The following is a 24,333-nucleotide window of genomic DNA, read 5'->3' as shown; positions in this document are numbered from 1 at the left end:
TATTATTATTTTTATTACAAATATTTGCACTATAAAAATGATAAAAGAAATAGTATTTTTCAATTCACCTCATGCAAATACCATAAGGCAATCTCTATGGTGAAAGTGCAACTTACAAATGTAGATTTTTTTTATTACATAACTGCTCTCAAAAACAAAACAATGTAAAACTTTAGAGCCCACAAGTCCACTCAGTCCTACTTCTTGTTCAGCCAATTGCTAAGACAGACAAGTTTGTTTACATTTATGGGAGATAATGCTGCTTGCTTCTTAATTACAATGTCACCTAAAAGTGAGAACAGGCGTTCACATGGCACTTTTGTAGCTAGCGTTGCAAAGAATTTACGTGCCAGATATGCTAAACATTCATATGCCTCTTCATGCATCGGCCACCATTCCAGAGGACATGCTTCCATGCTGATGATGCTCCTTAAAATTCAATTAAATTTGTGACTGAACTCCTTGTGGAAGAATTGTATGTCTCCTGTTTTGTCTTACCCACATTTCATGTTATAGCAGTCTTGGATGATGACCCAGCACATGTTCGTTTTAAAAACATTTTCAAAGCCGATTTGACAAAATGCAAAGAAGGTACCAATGTGAGATTACAGCACTTGACTCAAGTTTTAAGAATCTGAAGTGCCTTCCAAAATCTGAGAGGGACAAGGTGTGGAGCATGCTTTTAGAAGTCTTAAAAGAGCAACACTCCAATGCGGAAACTACAGAACCCAAACCACCGAAAAAGAAAATCAACCTTTTCTTGGTGGAATCTGACTCAGATGATGAAAATGAACATGCGTTGGTCCGCTCCGCTTTGGATCGTTATTGAGCAGAACCCATCATCAGCATGGACGCATGTCCTCTGAAATGGTGGTAGAAGCATGAAGGGACATATGAATCTTTAGCACATCTGGCATGTAAATATCTTGCGATGCCGGCTACAACAGTGCCATGTGACTGCCCATTCTCACTTTCAGGTGACGTTGTAAACAAGAACCGAGCAGCATTATCTCCTGCAAATTGTAACCAAACTTGTTTGGTTTGACTGAGTGGACTTGTAGGCTCTAAAGTTTTACATTGTTTTGTTTTTGAATGCAGTTTTTTTTGTACATAATTCTACATTTGTAAGTTCAACTTTCATGATAAAGAGATTGTACTACAGTACTTGTATGAGGTGAATTGAAAAATACTATTTTTTTGTTTTTTACAGTGCAAATATTTGTAATAAAAAATAAATATAAAGTGAGCACTTTACTCTTTGTATTCTATGTTGTAATTGAAATAAAAATATTTGAAAATGTAGAAAACATCCAAAAATATTTAAATAAATGGAATTCTATTATTGTTTAACAGCGCGATTAATCACGATTAATTTTTTTAATCGCTTGAGCCCTAATCTTTAGTCAAGCCTGTGAATATAATGACATGACAATATCATGCTGAAGTGACAAAAGGTGTGCAGCATATCTGATCTATTGTTAGACAATCAAATATTGCAACATTTGACTTGAAAAGGTCCAGTTTTCTATCTATTCAATAACTTCTGCAAAGATCATTGTGCTACTTTGTCACTTTGACCATGTCATCCCTGTCTTTGAATCCTTCCACTGGCTCCCCCCTTCTCAATGGCACCAAACACAAACTACATGTCTTCACTTTCAAGGCCCTTCACAGCCTATGCCCAACCTTCCCTATTGTTTGTCATGGATTATCATGTCAACTTTCACCTACTGCTCATTGATGTCATTTTCCTCACCCAATTGTTGCATTTTGAACAAGCACCTTTCTCCCAGGCTGCCTGTCACATGAGAGAAGCTCCCATAAATATCCACCCAACCATCTCATCTTCCTTCTTCAAATCCCTCCATAAAACTCTCCCTTGCTGTGTGGCCTATAAAACCTGGGCAATGGTTAAGTAGTTAGGGTACTTATACCACTGCCTATCATGCTGGCCAGTATTGTCTTACTGTTTCATTGTGCTCTGCCTGCCTGTCTCCACCTGTTGTCCCTTGTCTTATTCTTAAATAGTAAGGTCTGTGGGGCAGGGAGGGACCCTATTTGTTTTGTGTTTGTAGAGTGCCTAGCATAATGGGGCCTGTAACTGGGGCTCCTAGGCCTTTATTGCAATACAAATACATCATAAAAACCATTTTTCAAAACATGGAAGAAATTGTTTTAGGACACTGTGGAATTGCACAATGAAAACTGAGGGAAATGAAATACGGATACAGAAGAGACCATTTCTGAGCAGCTCATTTGTGTGGGGCAGGGAGGCCCCTGATGAGAGAAAAGATGACTATACCAACACACTCATCTAACAGTGTTTAATTCAGCAATATTTCCAGATGACCACAAGGTGCCCTCATGCTTGAATATTCAACAGATATTGGATAAACAGTTTATGTTTTAACAAGAACTCTTAAGTAAAGGTTGGCTGGTCTGAGACCTGCGCCTCTTCATGACAAATTGTTCCACTTGGCTGGCTGCCTGTGAAGATCTTTTCAAAAAGCTGCAGCCTTTTCACACATAATACCCTTTGTGAAGTATATTAATTATCATAAAACATGGCTCACTGTATTTCTGAATGACAGCTGTATTGAGTAATCACTGTTACAGTCTGTGGCTAATTCTCTGGAATGTAATATCAACATTCTAATGCTTATATGATTTTTCCCTCTTTTTGAAAAAAAATGATTTTAATATATGTTTGCTATGGGAAAGTTACAAAAAAATACTAAAAGACAAATCCTGATCCTATTAAATTAGGGCAAAAGCCCATTGACTTCAATGGGTTTAATATTAAGCTCTAACCTGTCGATCTCTCTCTTTAATCTCCTATCCTGAATACACTAGCTACACAGAGTTGCCCATAGCTGGGTTTAGTGTTTGTATAGTTTTTTGTGGATTGACCTCCATTAATCCTCATCCCTGTGCTATTTCGTGTTTTATCTAACCCTAGGCCCAAATGTATATAGTCCGATTCTTTTATCACTTATGCTGGTGTAACTCAGAAGTAACGCCACTGAATTCACTGGAGTTAGAATGGTGTGTAATTGGTGTAAACTGAGAGAAGAATGAAGCCTGTAGGGTACAGGACCTCAGTACTTTCTGTCCTCCCAGGAGGCACTCAGCACTTTGCAGGACTGGACACCTACAGTGTAAGATGGGACTGTATCTTTTATTTGCATGTAAAGCATTATGCACATCTGTGACATTGTATAAATAATAATGATAGTAGTATTAAGTAATTGAATTATTGCTGAAAGAATATCCTAGATTTCAGAAGCAGCAGTTTCACCCCAGGCGAGTAATAACACTATATTAATTACACTGCTCTACAGCCAAAATGCTTCTGAAATAAATGTAGTCAAACTTTACTAATTCTGGGTCACTGAGAACGAAAATGCTGCTTAAAATTGTTGATTGGCTCTAGTTTTCAAGATATGCTATTGGGTCAGTATATACGACCCCTGACTTGGGAATGGCGGAGGATAAGTGAGTTATAAAGGGAAGGGATCTCAATTTAAACCAGAAATGACTAAAATACATCTTTGACTGGATCTATGAATAAATCTATGACTGGGTTTGGACAGTACTTGCTTTTTAGGCAAAACAATAAATGATGCAATCTGAAGTTGGTATTGCGTCATACATGATATGAATTGCATCATGTTATTCCTAGAAGTCATGGATGATGCAATCCTAACAAAGCTTACATCACTCTGCTGAACAAATTGCCCTATATCAGCTCTAGAAATCATACAGTGTCGTGCTTACTGGTCAGTGTTTGATTTTGCAAAGGGACACATTTCTGTTTAGCCAAAGTGAGCAGAGATGCCTCGTACTTGTGTGAATAGTGCAGATAACTTCTGCTATGCTTGTGGTGAAGTGACTTTTGCATCACAAAAGCGCAGTATAAGCACTATGGTTAAGAAAGCCTATCACCTTTATTTTGGCTGCAAAATTGGAGATCAGGACAAGAGGTGGGCCCCACACATATGCTGCAACACTTGTGCAACAAATCTTCGCCAGTAGTTGAACAGGAAAAGGAAATCTATGCCTTTTGCAGTGCCAATGATTTGGAGAGAGCCAACAGATCATACCAGCAATTGTTACTTCTGCATGGTGCCTCCAGTTGGGAAAGGTGTGTCAAAGAAGAAAAAGTGGACTGTGCATTATCCAAACATTTCATCAGCTATACGCCCAGTACCCCACGGAGAAGGACTGCCGGTTCCTGATGCACCAGAATCATTCTCACTTGAGTCAGACGAGGAAGAGGAAGAGGATGAAACTTCTGGTCCTGAACCATCAATGTCACAGGATCCACATTTTCTCCCATCCTCCTCCTCTGAACCACACCTCATAACACAAGGTGAACTGAATGACCTTGTCAGGGATTTGGAACTCCCCAAGAGTAAGGCAGAGCTGTTGGGCTCCAGACTACAGCAGTGGAATCTCCTGGCAGGTGATGTTAGGGTTTCCATGTTCCGTGACCGTCAAAAGGATCTTGTCCCATTCTTCTTCATGGAAGGTGATATTGTAGCCTGCAACAACATCGATGGTGTGATGGCAGCCCTCAACATCGTTCACAATCCAGATGAGTGGAGACTGTTCATTGATTCATCGAAGATGAGTCTTAAAGTTGTTTTACTGCATAATGGCAATGTTTTGCCATCAATTCCAGTTGGTCATGCAGTCCATATGAAGGAAACCTATGACAACATGAAACAACTTTTGAGGTGCATAAACTATGACCAACATCAGTGGCAGCTTTGTGGCGATTTGAAGGTTGTTGCTCTCTTGCTTGGTCTGCAAACTGGATACACAAAGTACTGCTGTTTTCTCTGCGAATGGGATAGTCGTGCAAGAGATTCCCACTACATCAAGAAAGATTGGCCACTCCGACAGTCATTGGAGCCTGGGAGGAAAGGTGTTCAGCATCCACCACTTGTTGAATCAAGGAAGATTTTGTTACCACCCTTACACATCAAGCTGGGTCTGATGAAGAACTTTGTCAAGGCCATTGACAAAACACAAGCAGCTTTCAAGTACCTCCGTGGAAAATTTCCAAGGTTAAGTGAAGCTAAGATAAAGGAAGGTGTCTTTGTTGGTCCTCAGATTCGTGAACTTCTTCGAGATGATGCATTTGACCATGCACTGCGTGGCAAGGAAAAGACGGCATGGAAAGCCTTCCAGTTAGTGGCAATACATTTTCTCGGAAACAACAAGGCAGACAACTACAGGTTGTTGGTGGAAAACCTTCTCAAGGCATACAAAAGCCTTGGTTGCAACATGTCACTAAAGATAAATTTTTTGCACTCTCATCTAGATTTTTTTCCACCGAACTGCGGAGCAGTGAGCGACAAGCACAGCGAGCGATTTCACCAGGACATTGCAACAATGGAGAAACGCTATCAGGGCAAATGGAGCCCATCAATGCTTGCAGACTATTGCTGGACAGTGACAAGAGATGCTCCATTTAATGAATACAAGAGACAAGCCAAGAAGCGCTGAGTAGACACTGAATAGGACTAAACTATGTACATAATTTTGTTTCATAATAAATTTTATTTATATAACCCTGCTGATTTTTAAAGTGTTACATAAACAGGACAGGTGAAATATTATCATGTAAAGCAACCATAAACACATGAAAAGACCTAGGTTTACAATTTATGATTAAAACTCTACTATCTACACAATATACATAGACATAAAATGTAAAAACTTAAATATCTTAGAAACAGTAGCCAATCAGTTGTTTTAATTGTCATATTTGAATTCAGCACATCAAAATACATAATAAATAGCACATTTTATCTCTGAAGCAGACGACTTCTCAAAAATTGTAGACCAGTGTTATTATTATTAAGCGCCTACAAATATGCTAGGTACCTCACAGTAACAACTACAGACATGGCCCAAGACCAATCTGTTTTGCAGTTTTGTCAAAAAGACTAATTACAGGTCTAAATCTTTCAATTAGTTTACTTTTCAATGAAACCAATTAACTCAGGCTTTGTCTACCCTAGCACTTTTGTCGGTAAAACTTCCGTCGGTCAGGGATGTGAAAAAAACCATACCACTGACTGACAAAAGTTTCACCAACAAAAGCACTGGTGTGGATAGCACTATGTCAGTGGGAGACGCTTTCCTGCAGACATAGCTACCGCCCCTCGCTGGGAGTGGTTTAATTATGCTGACAGGAGAGCTCTCTCCTCCTGGCGTAGAGCGGCTACATGGGAGACCTTACAGCGGTGTAGCTGCATCAGTACAACTGTGCTGCTGTAAGGTCTGTAGTATAGACATAGCCTCACTTGTTAGAGAAATATCATCATCACCTTTAATCAACAGGATTTTAACAGTGTTGAGGCAATATAACCATTAATGTTAAATGAATAAATCTGGCAGAATGTTAAGCAGAGCTCAACCTTTATGGAGTAAAATAAAATCTTTAAAAATAAGGCATTTTCCAACCTTTAATGCTATACAAAGTGCATTTGAGAGAGTCACAGCAGATTCCAGTGTAAACTATTCCAAAATTTTCTTCTAAGACCCTGATTCTGCATTCACTTATACATGTGCTTAATTTTAAACACGTGAGTAAGTTCAATAGGACTGCTCACATGCATGCAGTTTGGCCCATGTACAAGTACATATTTGCAGGATTGAGGCCTACGGACCATAATGCTACATTCTTTGCACACTCAAGGCTCTTAATGAACTCAATAGTAACAGTGTTCTCTAAAATCGAAGAGGAGTTTTGAGTGTAGAAGGAATGCAGAATCAGTCACTTAAAGTTAAAATTTTCTGAATCAGCACCTTTCCCTCTGCACTTTAGAATTCAGATCTATTAAATTGCACAAAGTCAGATGGCAGTCTTTGACACTAAAGGTTATGTTTTACCAGTGAGAGATGCAGCTGAAATATTTTAAGAATGCTGGTTTCACAGTACAGAGAGGTATATCTCATCATTGTGGCATTTGCTGTCAAAAAGACCCCTGTATGGAATGAAAAATATGAACGCTGTGATAGTTTGAGATTTACTGCAGCTCTGAACACAAAATATATTTATGTGTATCTGCAGGCAGCCCCAAAAGTAAATTTTAAATAAGTACAAAAAATAGATGTTAGTGCAAGAAAAAATAAGATATTGTAATGGCTGGAATGGGAAAGAAAAGAAAAGCCAAGAAGAGACAGAAGAGGAAAAAATTACCACCCTCATTGTGTTATATTTCTTTACATGTACTTAGGTCTTGTCTTCACTGGCAAGTTTCTGTGCAGTAAAGCAGCTTTCTGTGGTGTAACTCCCGAGGTGTACACACTGCCAAGCCACGTAGTGCACAGAAACTGCGCAGTTGCAGCACTGTAAAAAAAACACCCCAACGAGAGGCGTACAGCTTTCTGCGCTGGGGCTACAGTGCCGCGATGCCAATGTAGACACCCTGGTCGATTACAGTGCTGCAATTGGCCTCTGGGAGGTATCCCACAATGCCTGTTCTCGCCTCTCTGGTCATCAGTTAGAACTCTACTGCTCTGTCCTCAGGTAACCAACCGTGAGCCCCACCCCTTAAATTCTTTGTAAATTTTAAAAGTCCCCTTCCTGTTTGCTCGGTGATGTGTGCAGTGGTCTCAGCGCATCTTTCCAGGTGACCATGCCTGCTCCACACACCAGGTGATCCCCCGCTTGGAGCAATGCCGAGCTGCTGGACCTCATCAGCATTTGGGGAGAGGAGGCAGTGCAGTCCCAGCTGCGCTCCAGCCGTAGGAATTATGATACCTATGGACAGATTTCACGATACACGACAGAAAGGGGCCATGACCAGGGCACATTGCAGTGCAGAGTCAAAGTGAAGGAGCTGCGGAACACCTACCACAAGGCGTGGGAGGCAAACCACCTCTCCGGTGCTGCATCCACGAGCTGCCAGTTCTACTAAGAGCTGGACGCAATATTCGGTGGCAACCCCACCTCCATTGCAAAGGCCACTGTGGATACTTCGGTGGCTCACGGGCCAGTCAAGAGTGGTCCGAGTCAGGAGGAGGAAATCTTGGACAAGGATATGGAGTGGGAGGGGGACCAAGAGGCAGAGGACGACTTAGAGGTCAGAGATGCATGCAACGAGGAGTTCTTCTCTACCCCGAAGGGGTAGCCAGTCACAGCTGTCGGAGTTTGGTGAAGCACAAACAGGAGAGGAGGCCCCTGGTAAGTGGCTTTGATTTTGGGAATCGCTGAACTGAGTTGTTGAGGGCAGGAGGGTTGCAGAAAGCAGGCTTGTGTCTGTATGATGCGTGTACACCACATGCCTAGTCTGAGTGGCGGAACAGGGTGTTGATTGATTCTGTCACTTCATGGGAATCTGCCTCAGAGCTCTCCACGAAACTCTCAAGGAGATACTGGGCAATCCACTGCCACAGGTTCTTTGGCAGAATTGATTTGTTTCTTGCCCCATTAAGGGTAACTTTCCCACACCATTCTGCCGTCACTGTGGGGAGGACCATTGCTGCACATAGGCGAGCCATATAAGGGCCAGGGCAGAAGCCGCAGTCTTGGAGAAGACCCTTCGTTGATTTCCTGCTCATCCTCATAATGAACACAGCCTGTGGAAAATGTGGGGACAGTAATGATTATAAGGCCCCCCCCTACAGTGCTAGCTCTCTCCAAGAGCGAGGTGCCCAGTGTACAGTACGGTCCTAGAACACTGATTTCCCCTGCCCCTGCGTTACTCACCATTTTGGGGATCTTGTGGCTCATGTATGCTTGCCTGGGGTTAGCCAGTTAGTGACAGGTGAGTGAATAATGGCTGTGTTTTAAATCACTGAATCAGTGGCCTGTGTGTTGCAAACAATACTGCTTCTATAAAATGTTGCATTTTGGCTTCACAGATATGACCTTGAGATCCCAGCCTCACTCCTTGTTATCTCCAGCTGAATGGCTACGCAGAATTAGAAAGTGGCCATGAAGAACTAAAGAGGACTTTCTGCATGATGTCATGATGCACTCCGCGGCCGAAAAAACAAGAATTGAAGGAGTGGCAGGACAGTGAGAAGAGGGCCCGAAAGGAGAACGTGGCATGCCAGAATGAAGCCACAGAGCGGCTCTTAAACGTTATGGAGTGCCAAGCGGACATGCTGCAGGTGCTACTAGCACTGCAAACCAAGCAGCTCCGCACCCGCCTTCTCCTGCAGCCGCAAAACTCTTTCCCAGGCAGCCCCCAGAAGCCAACACACTCTTATCAACCTCCTGGATCCAGTCTGAACCATCTGCATTCCGCTCCTGCCCAATCACAGTCCAGCCCTGCGGACTCCCAGTACCCACTGCACTCAATACCCATCCGTCTGCAGTTAGGCCCGGCTGAAGTACAGTACCCGCTGCACTGTACTCCATAGGACAAGGTTGCATATGATACCTGGACATACACAAATCTTTAACCATCCCAGGACTCCACCTCTGCCTGGGACCCTCCCTCCCCCACAGTGCTGATGTGATTTTTTGTTTGTCTCTCTCCTCCGGTTGTTGTTTTTTAATAAAATAATTGTTTTGGTTTGAAAGCAATCTTTATTCCATTAATTGAAAGCAAACAGAGACCTGCAAAACAACAGGCAATTTTCTTAAACCTTCATAGTGCATCGTCTGCACCAATCACAATCACCTCCTAGTATTACAAGCTGTCAAGGCTGTATCCCCACTTTGAACTTTAGGGTACAAATGTGGGGGCCTGCATGAAGACTTCTAAGCTTAACTACCAGCTTAGTTCTGGTCCGCTGCCACCATCCCAAAGCTAATTCCCTTCCCTGGGAAGTCTTGAGAAACCTTTCACCAATTCCCTGGTGAATACAGATCCAAACCCCTTGGATCTTAAAACAAGGAGAAATTAACCATTCCCCTCCTTCCTCCCACCAACTCCTGGTGAATACAGATCCAACCCCCTTGGATCTAAAAACAAGGAAAAATCAATCAGGTTCTTAAAAAGAAGGCTTTTAATTAAAGAAAAAGGTAAAAATCATCTCTGTAAAATCAGTATGGAAAATAACTTTACAGGGTAATCAAACTTAAAGAGCTCAGAGGACCTCCCTCTAGCCTCAGGTTCAAAGTATAGCAAACAAAGATAAACACTTTAGTAAAAGGTACATTTACAAGTTGAGAAAAACAAAGTAAAACTAAGATGCCTTGCCTGGCTTTTTACTTACAAGTTTGAAATATCAGAGACTTGTTTAGAAAGATGGGGAGAACCTGGATTGATGTCTGGTCCCTCTCAGTCCCAAGAGCGAACGAACTCCCAAACAAAGAGCACAAACAAAAGCCCCCCCCCCAAAGATTTGAAAGTATCTTGTCCCCTTATTGGTCCTTTGGGTCAGATGCCAGCCAGGTTACCTGAGCTTCTTAACCCTTTACAGGGAAAAGGATTTTGGAGTCTCTGGCCAGGAGGGATTTTATAGTACTGTACACAGGACAGCTGTTACCCTTCCCTTTATAGTTATGACACAAGCACTTCACTCCTGAGCATAGCAACAAATATTAGTGGCTTTCAGCTTCAAATTGCTGCCTCAAGGCATCCCTGATCCTTATGGCCCTGTGCTGCGCCCCTGTAATAGCCCTGGTCTCTGGCTGCTCAAATTCAGCCTCCAGGCACTGAGCCTCAGTGGTCCAGCCCTGAGTGAAGCTTTAATCCTTCCCTTCACAAATATTATGGAGTGTACAGCATGCGCCTATAAGCATAGGTATATTGTCATCGGCCAGGTCCAGCCTCCCATAAAGACAGCACCAGCGGGCCTTTAAACGGCCAAAAACACATTCAAAAGTCATTCTGCACTTGGCTCAGCCTGTTGTTGAAGCGCTCCTTGCTGCTGTCAAGGTTCCCCGTGTACGGCTTCATAAGCCATGGCATTAAGGGGTAGGCAGGGTCTCCCAGGATCACAATGGGCATTTCAACTTCCCCTATGATGATCTTCTGGTCTGGGAAGAAGTCCCTGCTTGCAGCTTCCTGAACAGGCCAGTGTTCCGAAAGATGCATGCATCATGCACCTTTCTGGACCAGCCTGCGTTAATGTCCATGAAACGCCCATGGTGATTCACAAGCACCTGGAGAACCATAGAGAAATACGCCTTCCGATTAATGTACTCGTGGCTAGGTGGTCTGGCGCCAGAATTGGAATATGCCTCCCATCTATCGCCCCTCCGCAGTTAGGGAAGCCCATTTGTGCAAAGCCATCCACAATGTCACTCACATTGCCCAGAGTCACAGTTTTTTGGAGCAGGATGTGATTAATGGCCCTGCACACTTCCATCAACATGAGTCCAACGGTCGACTTTCCCACTCTAAACTGGTTAGCGACCGATCGGTAGCAGTCTGGAGTAGCCAGCTTCCACAGTGCTATTGCCACGCGCTTCTCCAACGACAGGACAACTCTCATTCTCGTTCCTTGCGCTGTGGGTCTGGGGCGAGCTCATCACAGAGTCCCTTGAATGTGGCTTTCCTTATCCGAAAGTTCTGCAGCCACTGCTCATCATTCCAGACATGCATGACGATATGATCCCACCACTCAGTGCTTTTTTTCCGAGCAGAAAAGCGGAGTTCCACTGTGGTCAGCACCTCCATGAATGCCACAAGCAATCTCGTGTCGTAGCTACTACGTGTGGCGAGATCAATGTCGAACTCCTCCCTTGCCTTTGTAGTTTAAGGAATAACTCCACTGCCACATGTGACGTGTTAGTGAGAGCGAGCAGCATATTGGTCAACAGTGCGGGATCCATTCCTGCAGATCAAAGAGGCAGGGCGCGCAGTACGCAAACCATTGAAAGATGGCGCCAAATGCGGATGGAAGCACAGGGGTTGCTGGGATGCAAAGCAATGCATCACAGGGCATTGGGACAGGACCCAGGATGTCCCACAACTCCCCCTGCCTTCCCACAACTCTTAGCGGTAGAAGAGGAAGAGATGCTCTGTGGGATAGCTGCCCACAGCACCGCTCCAAATACCGCCGCAAGTGCCGCAAGTGTGAACACATTATTGCGCAGGCAGCCGACAGTGTGAACACACAACAGTGGTTTCCCTTCAGCACTCTCTGAGCAGTGATGTAACTGCCAGCGATGTAACTCTGCCAGTGTAGACATACCCTTAGAGTACTATTCAGGTGCTTAGTTTAGTAAGGGTATCTGAATTACATTATTTACATCACTGCAGGTTGCTGGTATTTTTATAGCTTCAAGGGTCAAATCAAGCTCACACTTCAATCACTGTTTCACGCTGTCTGTAGACTCAGGATGGCAGCTCGTTGATTTATATTCAATCCACATTTGAAAGGTTATCTTCTCAACACTTAGGGATAGAAACTTTCTTCATTTTAAAAAAAAGAGATTACATTCTGCAGGTTCCAAATATGCCATATGAGCCTCATGCAGGACAGATCTGGCCCAAAGGCTGTATGTTAACACAATCTGTTTTAAACCATTCCACAGCAAAGTTCACAAGAATACACGTAAAAACAGAAGAAATAAATAAAACAGGAATAATCATCCTAGGGTTCTGCTATCAAGCAGACTTTCCCCCAGGGAAACATAACATACATTTTCAACCTCATATTTAAATACTAGTTTTGGTTCACTCTAATTTTCCTGTGTAATTAAAAACAAACAAACAAACAAACAAACAAACAAACACAATAGAAAAACACCACCATTACCTCCTATCAATAGTTCCTGAGCGTTACTGGTTCCTTCCTTGTTTGAACCATTCATTTTATAGGCAACAAATGAGATCTTTGTAGTGTTCCACTGCAGACATGCAAATCAAATTTTGTTAGGCATAACCTCTGACTCCAAATATTCATCAAAAGTTGATGGATTATGTAGTTATTTCAATTTGCTTTTTCTTTGGCAATAAAGGGAAAATCAAGTTTTGGTTGGAATTTTCTAAGGCAAACATTTTTAAGTTTACTTTAAAAGAGTAAACTATAGATTTCTGTGTGTTTATGCTGTTTCTTTTTATTTGCTATGCTTTACCATGGATATGGAAGTTTTTCAATTTCTGTAGTTTTCTTTTCCAAAGCTTTGCATTTAGCTGCCAGTGAATTTCAAGCTACCTGGTGATGTCATTTAAACTAATAAATGAAGTTATTTTTACCAGCCATTTTCTGATGAGGTATTGGCATCCCAACAGCAGTAGCTTACAAGGAACACTTATATTGGTTGTGTTTTGGTTCTTTGCATTTCATTTCATCTCAGTGTTTATCTGGAAAAAGGAAAATTCTCCATGCTTAAGTATCTCCAAGATCAAAAAGGAAAGTAAAGCAGCTACCCTCATCTTTCAGAGATTTGGCATCAAGAGTGAGCTCATCTAAACTCTTAATGATAGGACTACTCATCACAAACCCCAGAGATCGCTCTGGGAAAATTCTCCTGGCTGACCTTCAAAGAAACTAGAAGGCAGATGTTTCATGGTAACCTCCAGAATCTGGGAGTCAGTGAAACATATGGAATGGTAACTGGAAAGATTACTAATCCTGCCAAAAGGAGATTTACCTGTACGAGGAAACTGAGGTTTGTGTCTTTATTGAGTTATTTGTTTGTTTATTTCAGATTGTCCTTTATTTGCATATTTAAGTTAATTCAAGATATCTCAGAAAACCTTTGCAGATTCAACAGTTGCATCTAATTTAAGTAAAGAAAGTTTCTTTACTGGAAACTGGGGATTTCTTTTCCCCTATAGAGACTTACATCAACGCTACTGAAAAATCACCTGCCACTAACTTTCTTCAGATGGTCATTACTCCTGAAGTCCAAGTCAAGACTGAATATACAGTCTGAAGTGATTCAGGTCTCTTAAATCCCCTTGTAAAGAAAAGGCTACTGAATCTATTGCCGTTCTGTAACCAGAGCTATCACTGGCCTCAACTGATCTGTTGGTGCCAAACAAACACTCTTAGGCCTTGTCTTTGCTGCACAGTTGACTCGAGTTGACACTTGACTGGTGCCTCTGACCCAAGTCCTGTCCATACACAAAAACCTCTTGTTCAAGCATGGTAGTGCTTTTCATTGAATGTCAGCTGGCCCAAGAGGGAGTATAGGCTCTAGTATTGCTAACACTTGAGCTATGAACATAACGACTCTGCAGTGTGAACACGGGCCTAAGGCACTCAAGTGCTGTTAATTCTCCATCTTCTCACAATTCCACCTGAGCTTAGGGTTGCCAATTTTGGTTGGACATATTCCTGGAGATTTAATCACATGACATAATCTTTAATTAAAGATTAATCTTTAATTCCTGGAGACTCCAGACCAATCCTGGAAACTTGGCGACCCTATCTGAGCTGCATTTTCTTGCCAGATATTCACTCCCTACTTGTGCACCAGAAGTCACCTACCAACGTAAATAGCCTGGTTTGGCGTTTGACCCCACGTTCACAGGCAGCTCACTGCACCAGTACCATTGCTTGTACAGGAAATCGTATCTAGGAGGTTGTCTTCCAGCATGCTGCCAGCTGGCCAGATGGTGACATGGCGGTTCTTGTGGATCTCTAGTGGGAGGCCCGCAAAGGCGATGATTTCAGAACCAGTACTTGAAATTCACAGTTTGATTATGTGCTCTCTAGGAAGCTGGCAGAGCAAGGGATCCACTGGACAGGATCTCAGGCAGAAGGGAAAAAAATATCAAGTCCATAAAGATCACATACGGGAAGACCAGGGACTGCAGTGCTCTGTAAGTCACTGAGAACAGGCCAGTTCTATGAGGAGATGGACTAGGTGATCAGCAATGTCCCAAGCACACAGTCCTGTTTCAGAACTGCCAGTCAGCATAGGGAGAGTCATCAGCTATTAAAATCTGCATCAGCTGTCCCCAGTCCTCTATTTCTACATCCATTTAACATGATCTCCTTAGTGAGCCGTATTTCTGCTTTCTCCTGGTGACCCCCATTCTCTCATAGAGACAAGCTGCTGCAGAAACACCCTCCACCAGCTTTCATGCCCTATACCTGCGTCCTCTTCCCAAAATGAAATTTGCATTAATGCCAACATTTGGTACAGACCATTGCTCCAAGTTGGACCCAGGCCTTCCCACCTGCTGGAACAGTGGCCACAGGCAGAAGTCTGAAGCATGCCAAGCTGCAAGTGGTTTACTTTAATGAGTTGCTAGCCAAGACCACTTCTGCACAGATGTCCAGAAAGGACAGATAAGTTCTCTGACAATACAATGAAAGAATTCAGAGAATGCAGCTCAGATTAGTGGAGCTAAGAACCATGGCTATGCCCCCAGAATTCCTGCCACCTCACACAAATGAATGCAGCACCTTTATGGATGCAGTAATTCAAGTTTGGCTTTGCAGCATTGGCTCTCTGACTCAAGCTAGGCGAATTTGAGTGGTCACACTCAGATCCTGTCACTCGAGTGAACTGTGCAGTGAAGGCAAGACCATGGAGAACAGTCTCATGCTAAGGGTTCACATATTACACATCCAGGGTTTGTGCATCAACATCACCAAGATCTTCCCCTTTTCTTTCCATTCCTACAGCCAATTCTTTCATGCAGGCTCTCATTATATTCCACTTTGACTACTGCCACCTCCTTTGAGGTCTGGAAACCTTGCTTTACAATGAGAGATTAAGAAGCTCAATTGATTTAGTTTAACAAAGAGAAGATTAAGAGGTAACTTGATCATGGTCTCTAAGTACCCACACAAGGAGAAAATTTCTTATAGCAGAGGGATCTTTAACTAGCAGACAAAGACATAGCAAGATCCAATGGCTAGAAACTGAAGCTAGACAAATTCAAACTAAAAATAAGGCACAATGTTTCACAGTAAGGGTAATTAACTGTTGGAATTACTAACCTAGGGATGTGCTGGATTCTCCCTCACTTGAAATCTTTAAATCATGATTGATGTCTTTCTAAAACATATGCTCTGACACAAATCAGAAATCATGTACTTGATGCAGGAACTACTTGGTGAAATTCTACGGGTTTTTTTTTATGCCATGGGTCAGACTAGGTAATCATAAGGGTCCCTTCTGACTGTAAGATCTTGAATCTATTAACCTTGATCCCCCGTTCTTAAACAAAGAAAGTGTTTTTGCTGGTGCTAATGTGCTTTAATATCTTGAAAGGCTGGTAGAACTCTCTCTAACTTTACTCTTCAGGAGCAAGGTAAAGTACAGAAAATTTCCCCATAATAAGAGTTACTGAGCTGTATTTAAAAGGGTCTTCTAAAGTTATGAATGATTTCTGGATGCACACTCACTTGCACTATCCTTTTCTTTGGGAGTTGGTTACCAACTGCTGAAGGTAGGATGTAGATGGACATCTCAGTGCATCTATCTTAGGTATTTCTAGGGCACCCATCACTATAGTAATTTACATTTACATAGCATTGTACTTGGACAATATCACAGCTGACTGTGTTCTTCAAGAACCTTGCCCAGGTTCAGTTCTTGAAAATTCTCTCCTCTTTTTTTCCCTTTTAAATTAAGTGTCAGTAATTCTTTGTTTATGGTGGACAGGTTATGGGAAACAGGCAGACTTTGCAGCATGCTCTGAAGAAGGACAGGCTCCATTTTATCTCCTCCATTAGGTTGTTTTGTAGCTAGGGCCCTTCATAGGGTTGCCAACCCTCCAGGATTGGCCTGGAGTCTCCAGGAATTAAATTAAAGATTAATCTTTAATTAAAGATTATGTCATGTGATGAAATTTCCAGGAATACATCCAACCAAAATTGGCAACCCTAGCCCTTCAACTCTGTCTCCTGGAAGGATATAGTGTGCATATCAAATGTGTTAATCATAAGGTATATTTAAAGTTTGGAGATGCTAATTTCCCCCACCATGCCCCATAATTAAGCAGCACGACTGTAGGTTAGGATACCATCAAATAAGTAACTCTATTACTAGAATGCTTTGGGATCAATTCTCTCTTCAGTGCAAACACCTAACTCTTTTCAACATTAATTAATGTAACTACACAAATAGAGTACACCTATTCCAGTGGTCTGTAGCTTTCCCATGTGGCAGCCAAATCTTTTTCATTCCTTTCATCCATGTCAATCTAATCACTCTTATCAATTCACAGGAAACACATTAGCTGCTAATTGCTCCTCACTTACTCAGGTGCCCATGCCAAGCCTAAATGAGACAGAGCATAGACTGAGCCTTGTGTGGCTCAGAGAGGTGTGTTCTCCTATCAATGGATGTATATATCATTCCCACTAACTTCTGAAACTTGGATGCTGTATGTGTGTATTAAAGGGAGAATAAATTCCAAAGCTTTAACATTGCTCATGTCTCCTCTAAATTAGCGGCTGATGGTCTTGCAGCACCCCTGGTTCAGAAACCTTCAGTGAGGGCCATAAAGCATCCCCATACTGAGAGGAAATGCTGACAAAGGAGTATCCCTCCACCAAATGCACCTTCATTTAGCAATAGTATTTTCTGTATGACAATAAGTTCCACAATAAGGCTAATAATTCTCAACATAAAAATCATATATCATTAATAACAATGTATTTCCCTATAGCCTGGATCATAACCTGGATAGCCAGTAGAAATACCCATGGGAGTGGATCTAGGGGCAGGAAAACTCAACGGGGATCTTGTGGGATTTTCCTAGGATTGTTGAGGTGTCTCCTCCTGCAGGATAACCAGTGGTCCTGGCCCCACAAGCTACAGGTCCCATAAGATCTGCAAGAACAGTGCCATCTGCACCAGCTCTTTGACAATGTGGCTTTGTTGAAGCTATGCTGTCAGCAGTATCCCCCAAGCCATCAATGCCTCTGGAGTGAGCGAAGGGAAGTGTGGAAGGGGCTATGAAAGAGTTAATATGTCCTGTGGCTGTATTCACTGTCCATTGTGGTTTTGGTAGGGTGTGGCCCCTGACACCCTTGGCCTTCCAAGGGGGCCTATGGAATCTGAAGCAAGAAGGGATGGGGACATGGTTGTATCTAATCCTTCTCTCACAGGATGTTCATGAGGAGGGGAGAATCTGCAAGGAGAGGACACTCTGTGCTCTTATTACTACCTGAATAGTCTGGCCCTATGCTATTGACACCTCCTTAGATTATTAAAACTGTATAAATTTTTAAAATGAAGTTTGCTTTTCACTATGGCTGTTATTTATTTACTGTTTGCATTTCTCTCAGGTAGAAAAAAGAAATTCAATTAAGTCAATTTCACGTATGTTTATACTGTATTCATTTTCACTTTCAGGTTCTCAGCGCTGCATACACAAGTACTGTCAAATGAGTTATTCAATTAAATGCATTTTATATTTTATTTCCTGACAAACATGTTGATTTAGCATCTCAGTTTTCTCACAGGAGCATTCAGAGCTTTATTTACCCTAACTCTCTTTGTGAATTTGAGAACATGGGTCAGTGCTTCACAGATTAGGTTTCCTCTTTGGAAGCTAATTTGAGATTGTAAGTGAGTTCCCGTTAGGAGAAGGAAAAGGTTAATGAGAATCCTGTAGATTAGATATGCTGTTTGGTAGGGGACTGGATGGCTCAGAGGATTGAAAGTGGCCTAGTGAGCCTGTCATTACAGGTTTTAACTTGTCTCGAGTTAGATCTCACCAACTGACAACTCTTTAGAGGACTCCATAGAACGAGCTGGAAGTCTCCGTCCATTTCCAAGGCTTTGTCTTGACTCAGAAAAAAATGGCTGAGTTTATGTCAGGCTTAGCTAACATGCTATCTAAGCCTGACCAAAATTAGGCATGGATACAGGATAAGACATTGTAACCTTGATTTAGCGAGTTGATTTATAATGTAGGCAAAAGCCCTACTAGATATGGGTCCACACACATCGCCATCCCAACAGGTACTGACACCTCCCCAACAAAGAATCCAAAATTGCATGGGCATGAAGCTCAAACTACTCTTTTAACTCTACCTATGCCTGTCCAGGGCATGACTGAAGCATAATTATGAAGTACTCTGGGGACCGTGTACCGTATGTGGTGAATAGTGTATGTGTTCTGTGGATATACAGGCGATTGTATCTAGACTTACCAGTCTAACACCATGCTTAGCAATATACTTCAACATATTACATTTTCTCCTAACGATTCTTGTTTCTTTTTCTTCTCAGACAAACCATGTGGGGACCCCCCATCCTTCCCTCACACGATCCTGCATGGTCACACTGGGTTTGAAATGGGGGATGAGCTGCTATATGTTTGTGCTCAGGGCTACATCATGGGCAACAAAGAGACTGCTTTTACGCTGCTCTGTGACAGCTGTGGGGAATGGTACGGGCAAGTTCAGGCCTGTGTCAAAGGTAAGCTTATCTAGCCTACACAGCAAGATTCCTACCAACCATAGCTGTCAGGAAGTCCTGATCTGGCTGATAGTGTCCCAATGGTACCAGATATTTTCAGTCCCCAGGACTTGACTGCAACTGTGTACAGTTGAAGGTGTCTATAGCAGTGCTGTGTAACAGTGCTTCTCTAGCCGCTTATGCACCAGATGATCCTCCACAACTTGCTCTCCCAATGGTCCTCAGAGCTCTTAACTATACAATAAAACCTCAGAGTTACAAACACCAGAGTTACAAACTGACCAGTCAACCACACACCTCATTTGGAACCAGACATACACAAATCAGGCAGCAGCAGAGACCAAAAAAGCAAATACAGTACAGTATCGTATTAAATGTAAACTAGTAAAAAATAAAGGGAAAGTTTAAAAAGAAGATTTGACAAGGCAAGGAAACTGTTTCTATGCTTGTTTCAGTTAAATAAAGATGGCTAAAAGCAGCATTTTTCTTCTGCATAGTAAAGTTTCAAAGCTGCATTAAGTCAATGTTCAGTTGTAAACTTTTGAAAGAACAACCATAACATTTTGTTCAGAGTTACAAACATTTCAGAGTTATGAACAACCTCCATTTCCAAGGTGTTTGTAATTTTGAGGTTCTACTGTACCAAGCCAGTCACCTCTTAGATATTTTCAGGGGGAGCTCAAGACAACTGCTTCCACTGAAGCTGTGCAGCATAATGTAGGTGTTGGGCTGGAGTGGGGAATACATTCTCTATACTGGTAACCAGAAGGCTGGGCTGGGAGGATCCTACATTAGGCAGCAATAGGATACTTCTCCAGAGAGGAAACAAGGATGTGGGCTAGAGAGAAAACAAATTGAACACAGAAGGGGTGCTGTGTGGAGGGGAGCACAGAGGAGTGCTGTGAGGGAAAGTATGGGGAAGCATTTGAAATAATCAAGGGACAGTTTGTCAAATAAGCTGGTGGTCTGGAAGGTCACCTGAGCATTCTACAATACATTGGTTGTTTCCTCTGCCACTATCACCCCTATACAAGGAATAATGAGGAAAAACAACATAAAATTCAGCAGGATGCGCACAAAGGTCTACAGCAACTCCCAGACCCTACCTACCTACCTACCTAACTCAAGACCTCCATCGTATCACTTTATCATCAGACCATAATAAAATGCATCATATCAGCAAGATAAATGGAAAAATGGACTAGTGGATGCATTCAAACTTAACAACATAAAGTATAAGCAGTTAAATAACTTCATTTTCCAAGGCAACACTTTAAACACAGAGTTCCATATCATTTTCTAATATGGCAAAAGTTCCAGGGTTACCATGTCTTCCAGTGTTTGTTCAACAGCCAGGCACTGTGGGGCCCCCACTCTTTATTAGGGCCTTTGGGAACTACTGTTACACAATTAATAGATAATAACAGTAACAAGGCAGAGTGATAAATATACTAGTAACAGTATGCTCTGTCCACACCGGCGCTTTTGTCGGTGAAACTTATGTCAGTCAGAGGTGTATTTTTTCACACCTCTGACTGACAAAAGTTTTATTGATAAAAGTGCTAGTGTAGACAAAGCCTTAGTTGGTTCAGACATTCTGTCTTCTTAGCCTACTGACCTATTTATTTACTTTATTTTGCACAAACATTCTGTTTTCAACCTGATGATTTATTTCCTTCCTTAATTCTCTCTTCCAAAAAATGAGGCCTCGCTCCATGTGTTAATTACGCATGTCAAGCCAGGCCATGTCAGGCTATGACAATATGTGCATTCCTTTAATAAACCCAGTATCTTTTGAAAATATCTTTTGTAGTTGGATAGCCAAAGGGAGGGATACAATTATTTGAGCAACTAATTATACTGTTTTATCACTTACGGTTTCCTCATTTTATGGAATCTTAAGCCTTTTACACTGGAATTCAATGTATCAGTAGTCTCTGGCAATGAAAAAGATACCACTAACTGCTGTTAAGGGCATCTTTTAAGGGTTAGTTGCTTCTGATATCCATCATGTCACTTTCTCTGGATATAACTTTGACCCCAAAAACTTGGGCACCAGTTACTGGCTATTTGTTCATGCAGGCATAGCAGCTGAATCTGCTGACTCATAGTGTTCCACCCAAACAACTCTCTGATTAGCACTTTGACAAAAGGTTTACTGTCTCCTATTTTCTTTGTTTCCTCTGGTTTGTGGGGGCTGACCAGCCAGATTTGTCCCAGGAGTCTCTCCCAGTCTCTTTGGGGTCATAGGAGACATGATCATTCTTTCTGGTGAGCCAGATCAGGAAAAAGGCAATTGATTTAGGGGGAGAAGGAAGGGAGTGGCACTGAGAGGAGATGTAAACAACTTGAATGGGGTTGCATGCAAGGAAGGGAGGGCTGGATTTGGTTATTAGTAGGGTTACCATCTGTCCGGGTTTCCCCGGACATGTCCGGCTTTTTCAGTGTTAATTGGCCGTCCGGGGGGGATTTCTAATTAAGTAGAAATGTCCGGGATTTCTCTCTTCCCCTTGTGCGGTGCGGCTGATTGGACGCCTGGCCTGATTGAAAGCTGCTCGCAGCCACTAGGGCCTCTAGCAGCCAGAGTCCCTCCCCCTCCCCCGCTCTCTCCTCCCCCACGGAGCAGCGGGGCTGTGTTTAATTCCACGTGGAGCTTGCAGTTCTCCCTCTGCTGGGTGAGCGGGGGGAGCAGGGCAGGCGGCGGGGTGTGTGTGTGTAGAGGCTGCAGGGGCGGGGGGGTGCAGAGGCTGCAGGGCGAGTGGGGAGCAGGGGGCACAGAGGCTGCAGGGGCGGGGGGGTGCAGAGGCTGCAGGGTGAGTGGGGAGCAGGGCAGGCAAGGGCATAGGGGCTGCGGGGCGAGTGGGGAGCAGGGAAGCACTTAGCAACCCCCAACCAAGATCAGAGCGGGAGGGAGGAGGGGGAATGCAGGGTGCTCAGAGGAGGGGGCAGAGTTTGGGGCAGGGACTTTGGGGAAGGGGTTGGAATGGGGGCGGAGAAGGGGTGGGGTTGGGGCGGGGCCGGGGTTGGGGAAGGGACAGAGTTGGGGCGGGGGCGGGGCCGGGGCCCCGTGGAGTGTCCTCTTTTTTAAATGTTTGAATATGGTAACCCTATTATTAGCATATATAGAAGTGTGGACACCATTCCCAGCATACTAGATTTTCAAGCCCTGGGGCAAAGTGGTACCTGCAATTCAAGTTGTAGACCATCCACTTTTAAAGTGCACCGATGATGGTCATCTCTGTGGATTTATGAGACTTCATCACGTCATGTAGGATGATGTTGCATCATGGTGCCACACTGCTGTTGTGCTTTTGCTGGGAGGGTATTCAATATATTTTACTAGAGTTCATCCTCAGTTTAATAACCCTGCCTTATACTCACTATCTTTCTCCTCATTCTCACAAACCCTCTTTCTGTACAGTATTGGGCACAATTCCCATTTAAGCTCTGGGCATGTGCCTCCAGCTATGATGTTAGAACCAGCCCCTTAGCAGTGATCTGCTGTTTATTATTTTGTATTTGCTAATTCTGATGTGGGGCGTGACTCATAGGTCTTTAACATACCATACTTGTTTTATTTACTTACGGAAGGGAATTAACTGCTGATGTTACAACAAAATTAGAGGTTCATTTTTCAAAGCAGTTCAAGGTAGTTAAGCCCAGAGACTGTTAGTGAGCCAAATACATTGTTTACCAGAGAGAGTGCACAAGATGAATGCAGGTTTTGTATGTCTTGTGCTGTGTTTATTTTCCACACAGCACCAGAGTTGCTACAGCCTGGGCTACTGGAATGAAAAACTGGATTTTGCACTTGCCTTTGGATACTTAAAGGTAGTATACAGTACAGATCTGAAAACCCTGTGTCCTTTCAGAGTAAAGTTGCAAGAGCTGCATATATAAAACATGATTCTTTCAAGTATAGATATCGCTGTGTTATCCATACCATTATTATGTTGTCACTGTTCTAATGTGACTCCATCTTAAAGCCTGTCAGAAACTGAAATTTGTGCAGAATGCACCTGCCTGCTAATTTTTTGGCCCAATCCTGCAAAGTGTTCAGTTTCTTCTATAAAGAGCTGAGTGCCTTAGCTCCCATTAATTTTAGGGAGAGTTGGGGCCTAACCCTGTGAAGTGTTCATTACCTTCTTATTGCTCTCTAGAAAGACCTAGGCAAATTGGAGGGAAATCAGAGATGCTCAGAATTAAATCCCATAGTCTAGGTTTGGAATCATCAAAGTTGAGCAGATTCTGTCTTTGAATACATCCCAAAACCACATCCATCACATTCGTGGTGTTAAATTTACATTGCAAGCTTATTTTAAATTTGTTGTCCACTATCACCTCTAGGTTTCTTTTAGCATTACTGATTTCCAAGTATCAACCTTCTAATAAATCTGTATTCCATATTATTTTTTTCAAGATTAGCTAGGTAATCTTGTTAGCTAAGTTAAATCTCATTTTGTTATTTCTTTCCTGTACTTTTCACTCCTCTGTTACACTTCACATAATTTCTCTGTCCTCATCATCCAAATGAGTCTTCTCTGCAAACCCAATTAACACACTTTACTCCCTCTTCCAGTGCATTAATGAAGATGCTAAATAAGACCAGACCTAAAACTGATGCATATCACCCCTCTTTAGACATCTTTCCTGCAAAAACGAAGAGCTCACAGTTAGACCTGGTCTACACTAGGATATTTTATCTAAAGTTTCTCAGGCTTTGTCTACACTGGCAACTGAACAACAAAACTTTTGTCTTTCAGAGGTGTTAAAAAAAATCCCCCTGAAAGATAAAAGTTTTGCTGACAACAAGCCCGGGTCTGAACAGCACTGTGTCAGCAGGAGCGCTCTCCTGCCGACAAAGCTAATGCCTCTCAGTGGGGGTGGAATTGTTTTGTTGGCAGGAGAGATGACAAACAGCAGCTATACTGTGCACTTTTTAGTGGCATGGCTGTAGCAACACAGCCGTGTCGCTAAAAGCTGTGTAGCGTAGACATAGTCTCAGTTATTCAGCTCCACCAATAGTTATTCAGCTCCACCAATGATAGGAGCACTAGTGTAGACAATGCACC

The 24,333-nt window shown here is 42.7% G+C and overlaps 1 protein-coding gene across 4 annotated transcripts in view; it reads left to right on the top strand.

The window, feature by feature from the left end:
• The window catches only part of SUSD5 (sushi domain containing 5), an 80,947-nt gene that overhangs the window by 31,620 nt on the left and 24,994 nt on the right, over positions 1 to 24,333 (top strand). For 3 of the 4 annotated variants that reach the window (XM_065587177.1, XM_065587174.1, XM_065587176.1), the window contains one exon: positions 19,073 to 19,261. The exons of the other annotated variant lie outside the window; for it this stretch is intronic. In XM_065587177.1, the coding sequence (XP_065443249.1) occupies positions 19,073 to 19,261 (189 nt within the window). The remainder of the gene's footprint in view (positions 1 to 19,072; positions 19,262 to 24,333) is intronic. 4 annotated transcript variants of the gene reach the window in all.

Source organism: Chrysemys picta, chromosome 2, assembly GCF_011386835.1.
Source record: "Chrysemys picta bellii isolate R12L10 chromosome 2, ASM1138683v2, whole genome shotgun sequence".
NCBI lineage: Eukaryota > Metazoa > Chordata > Testudines > Emydidae > Chrysemys > Chrysemys picta.
Note: the sequence above shows the minus strand (reverse complement) of the source record. Positions and strands in the feature narration are given on the sequence as shown.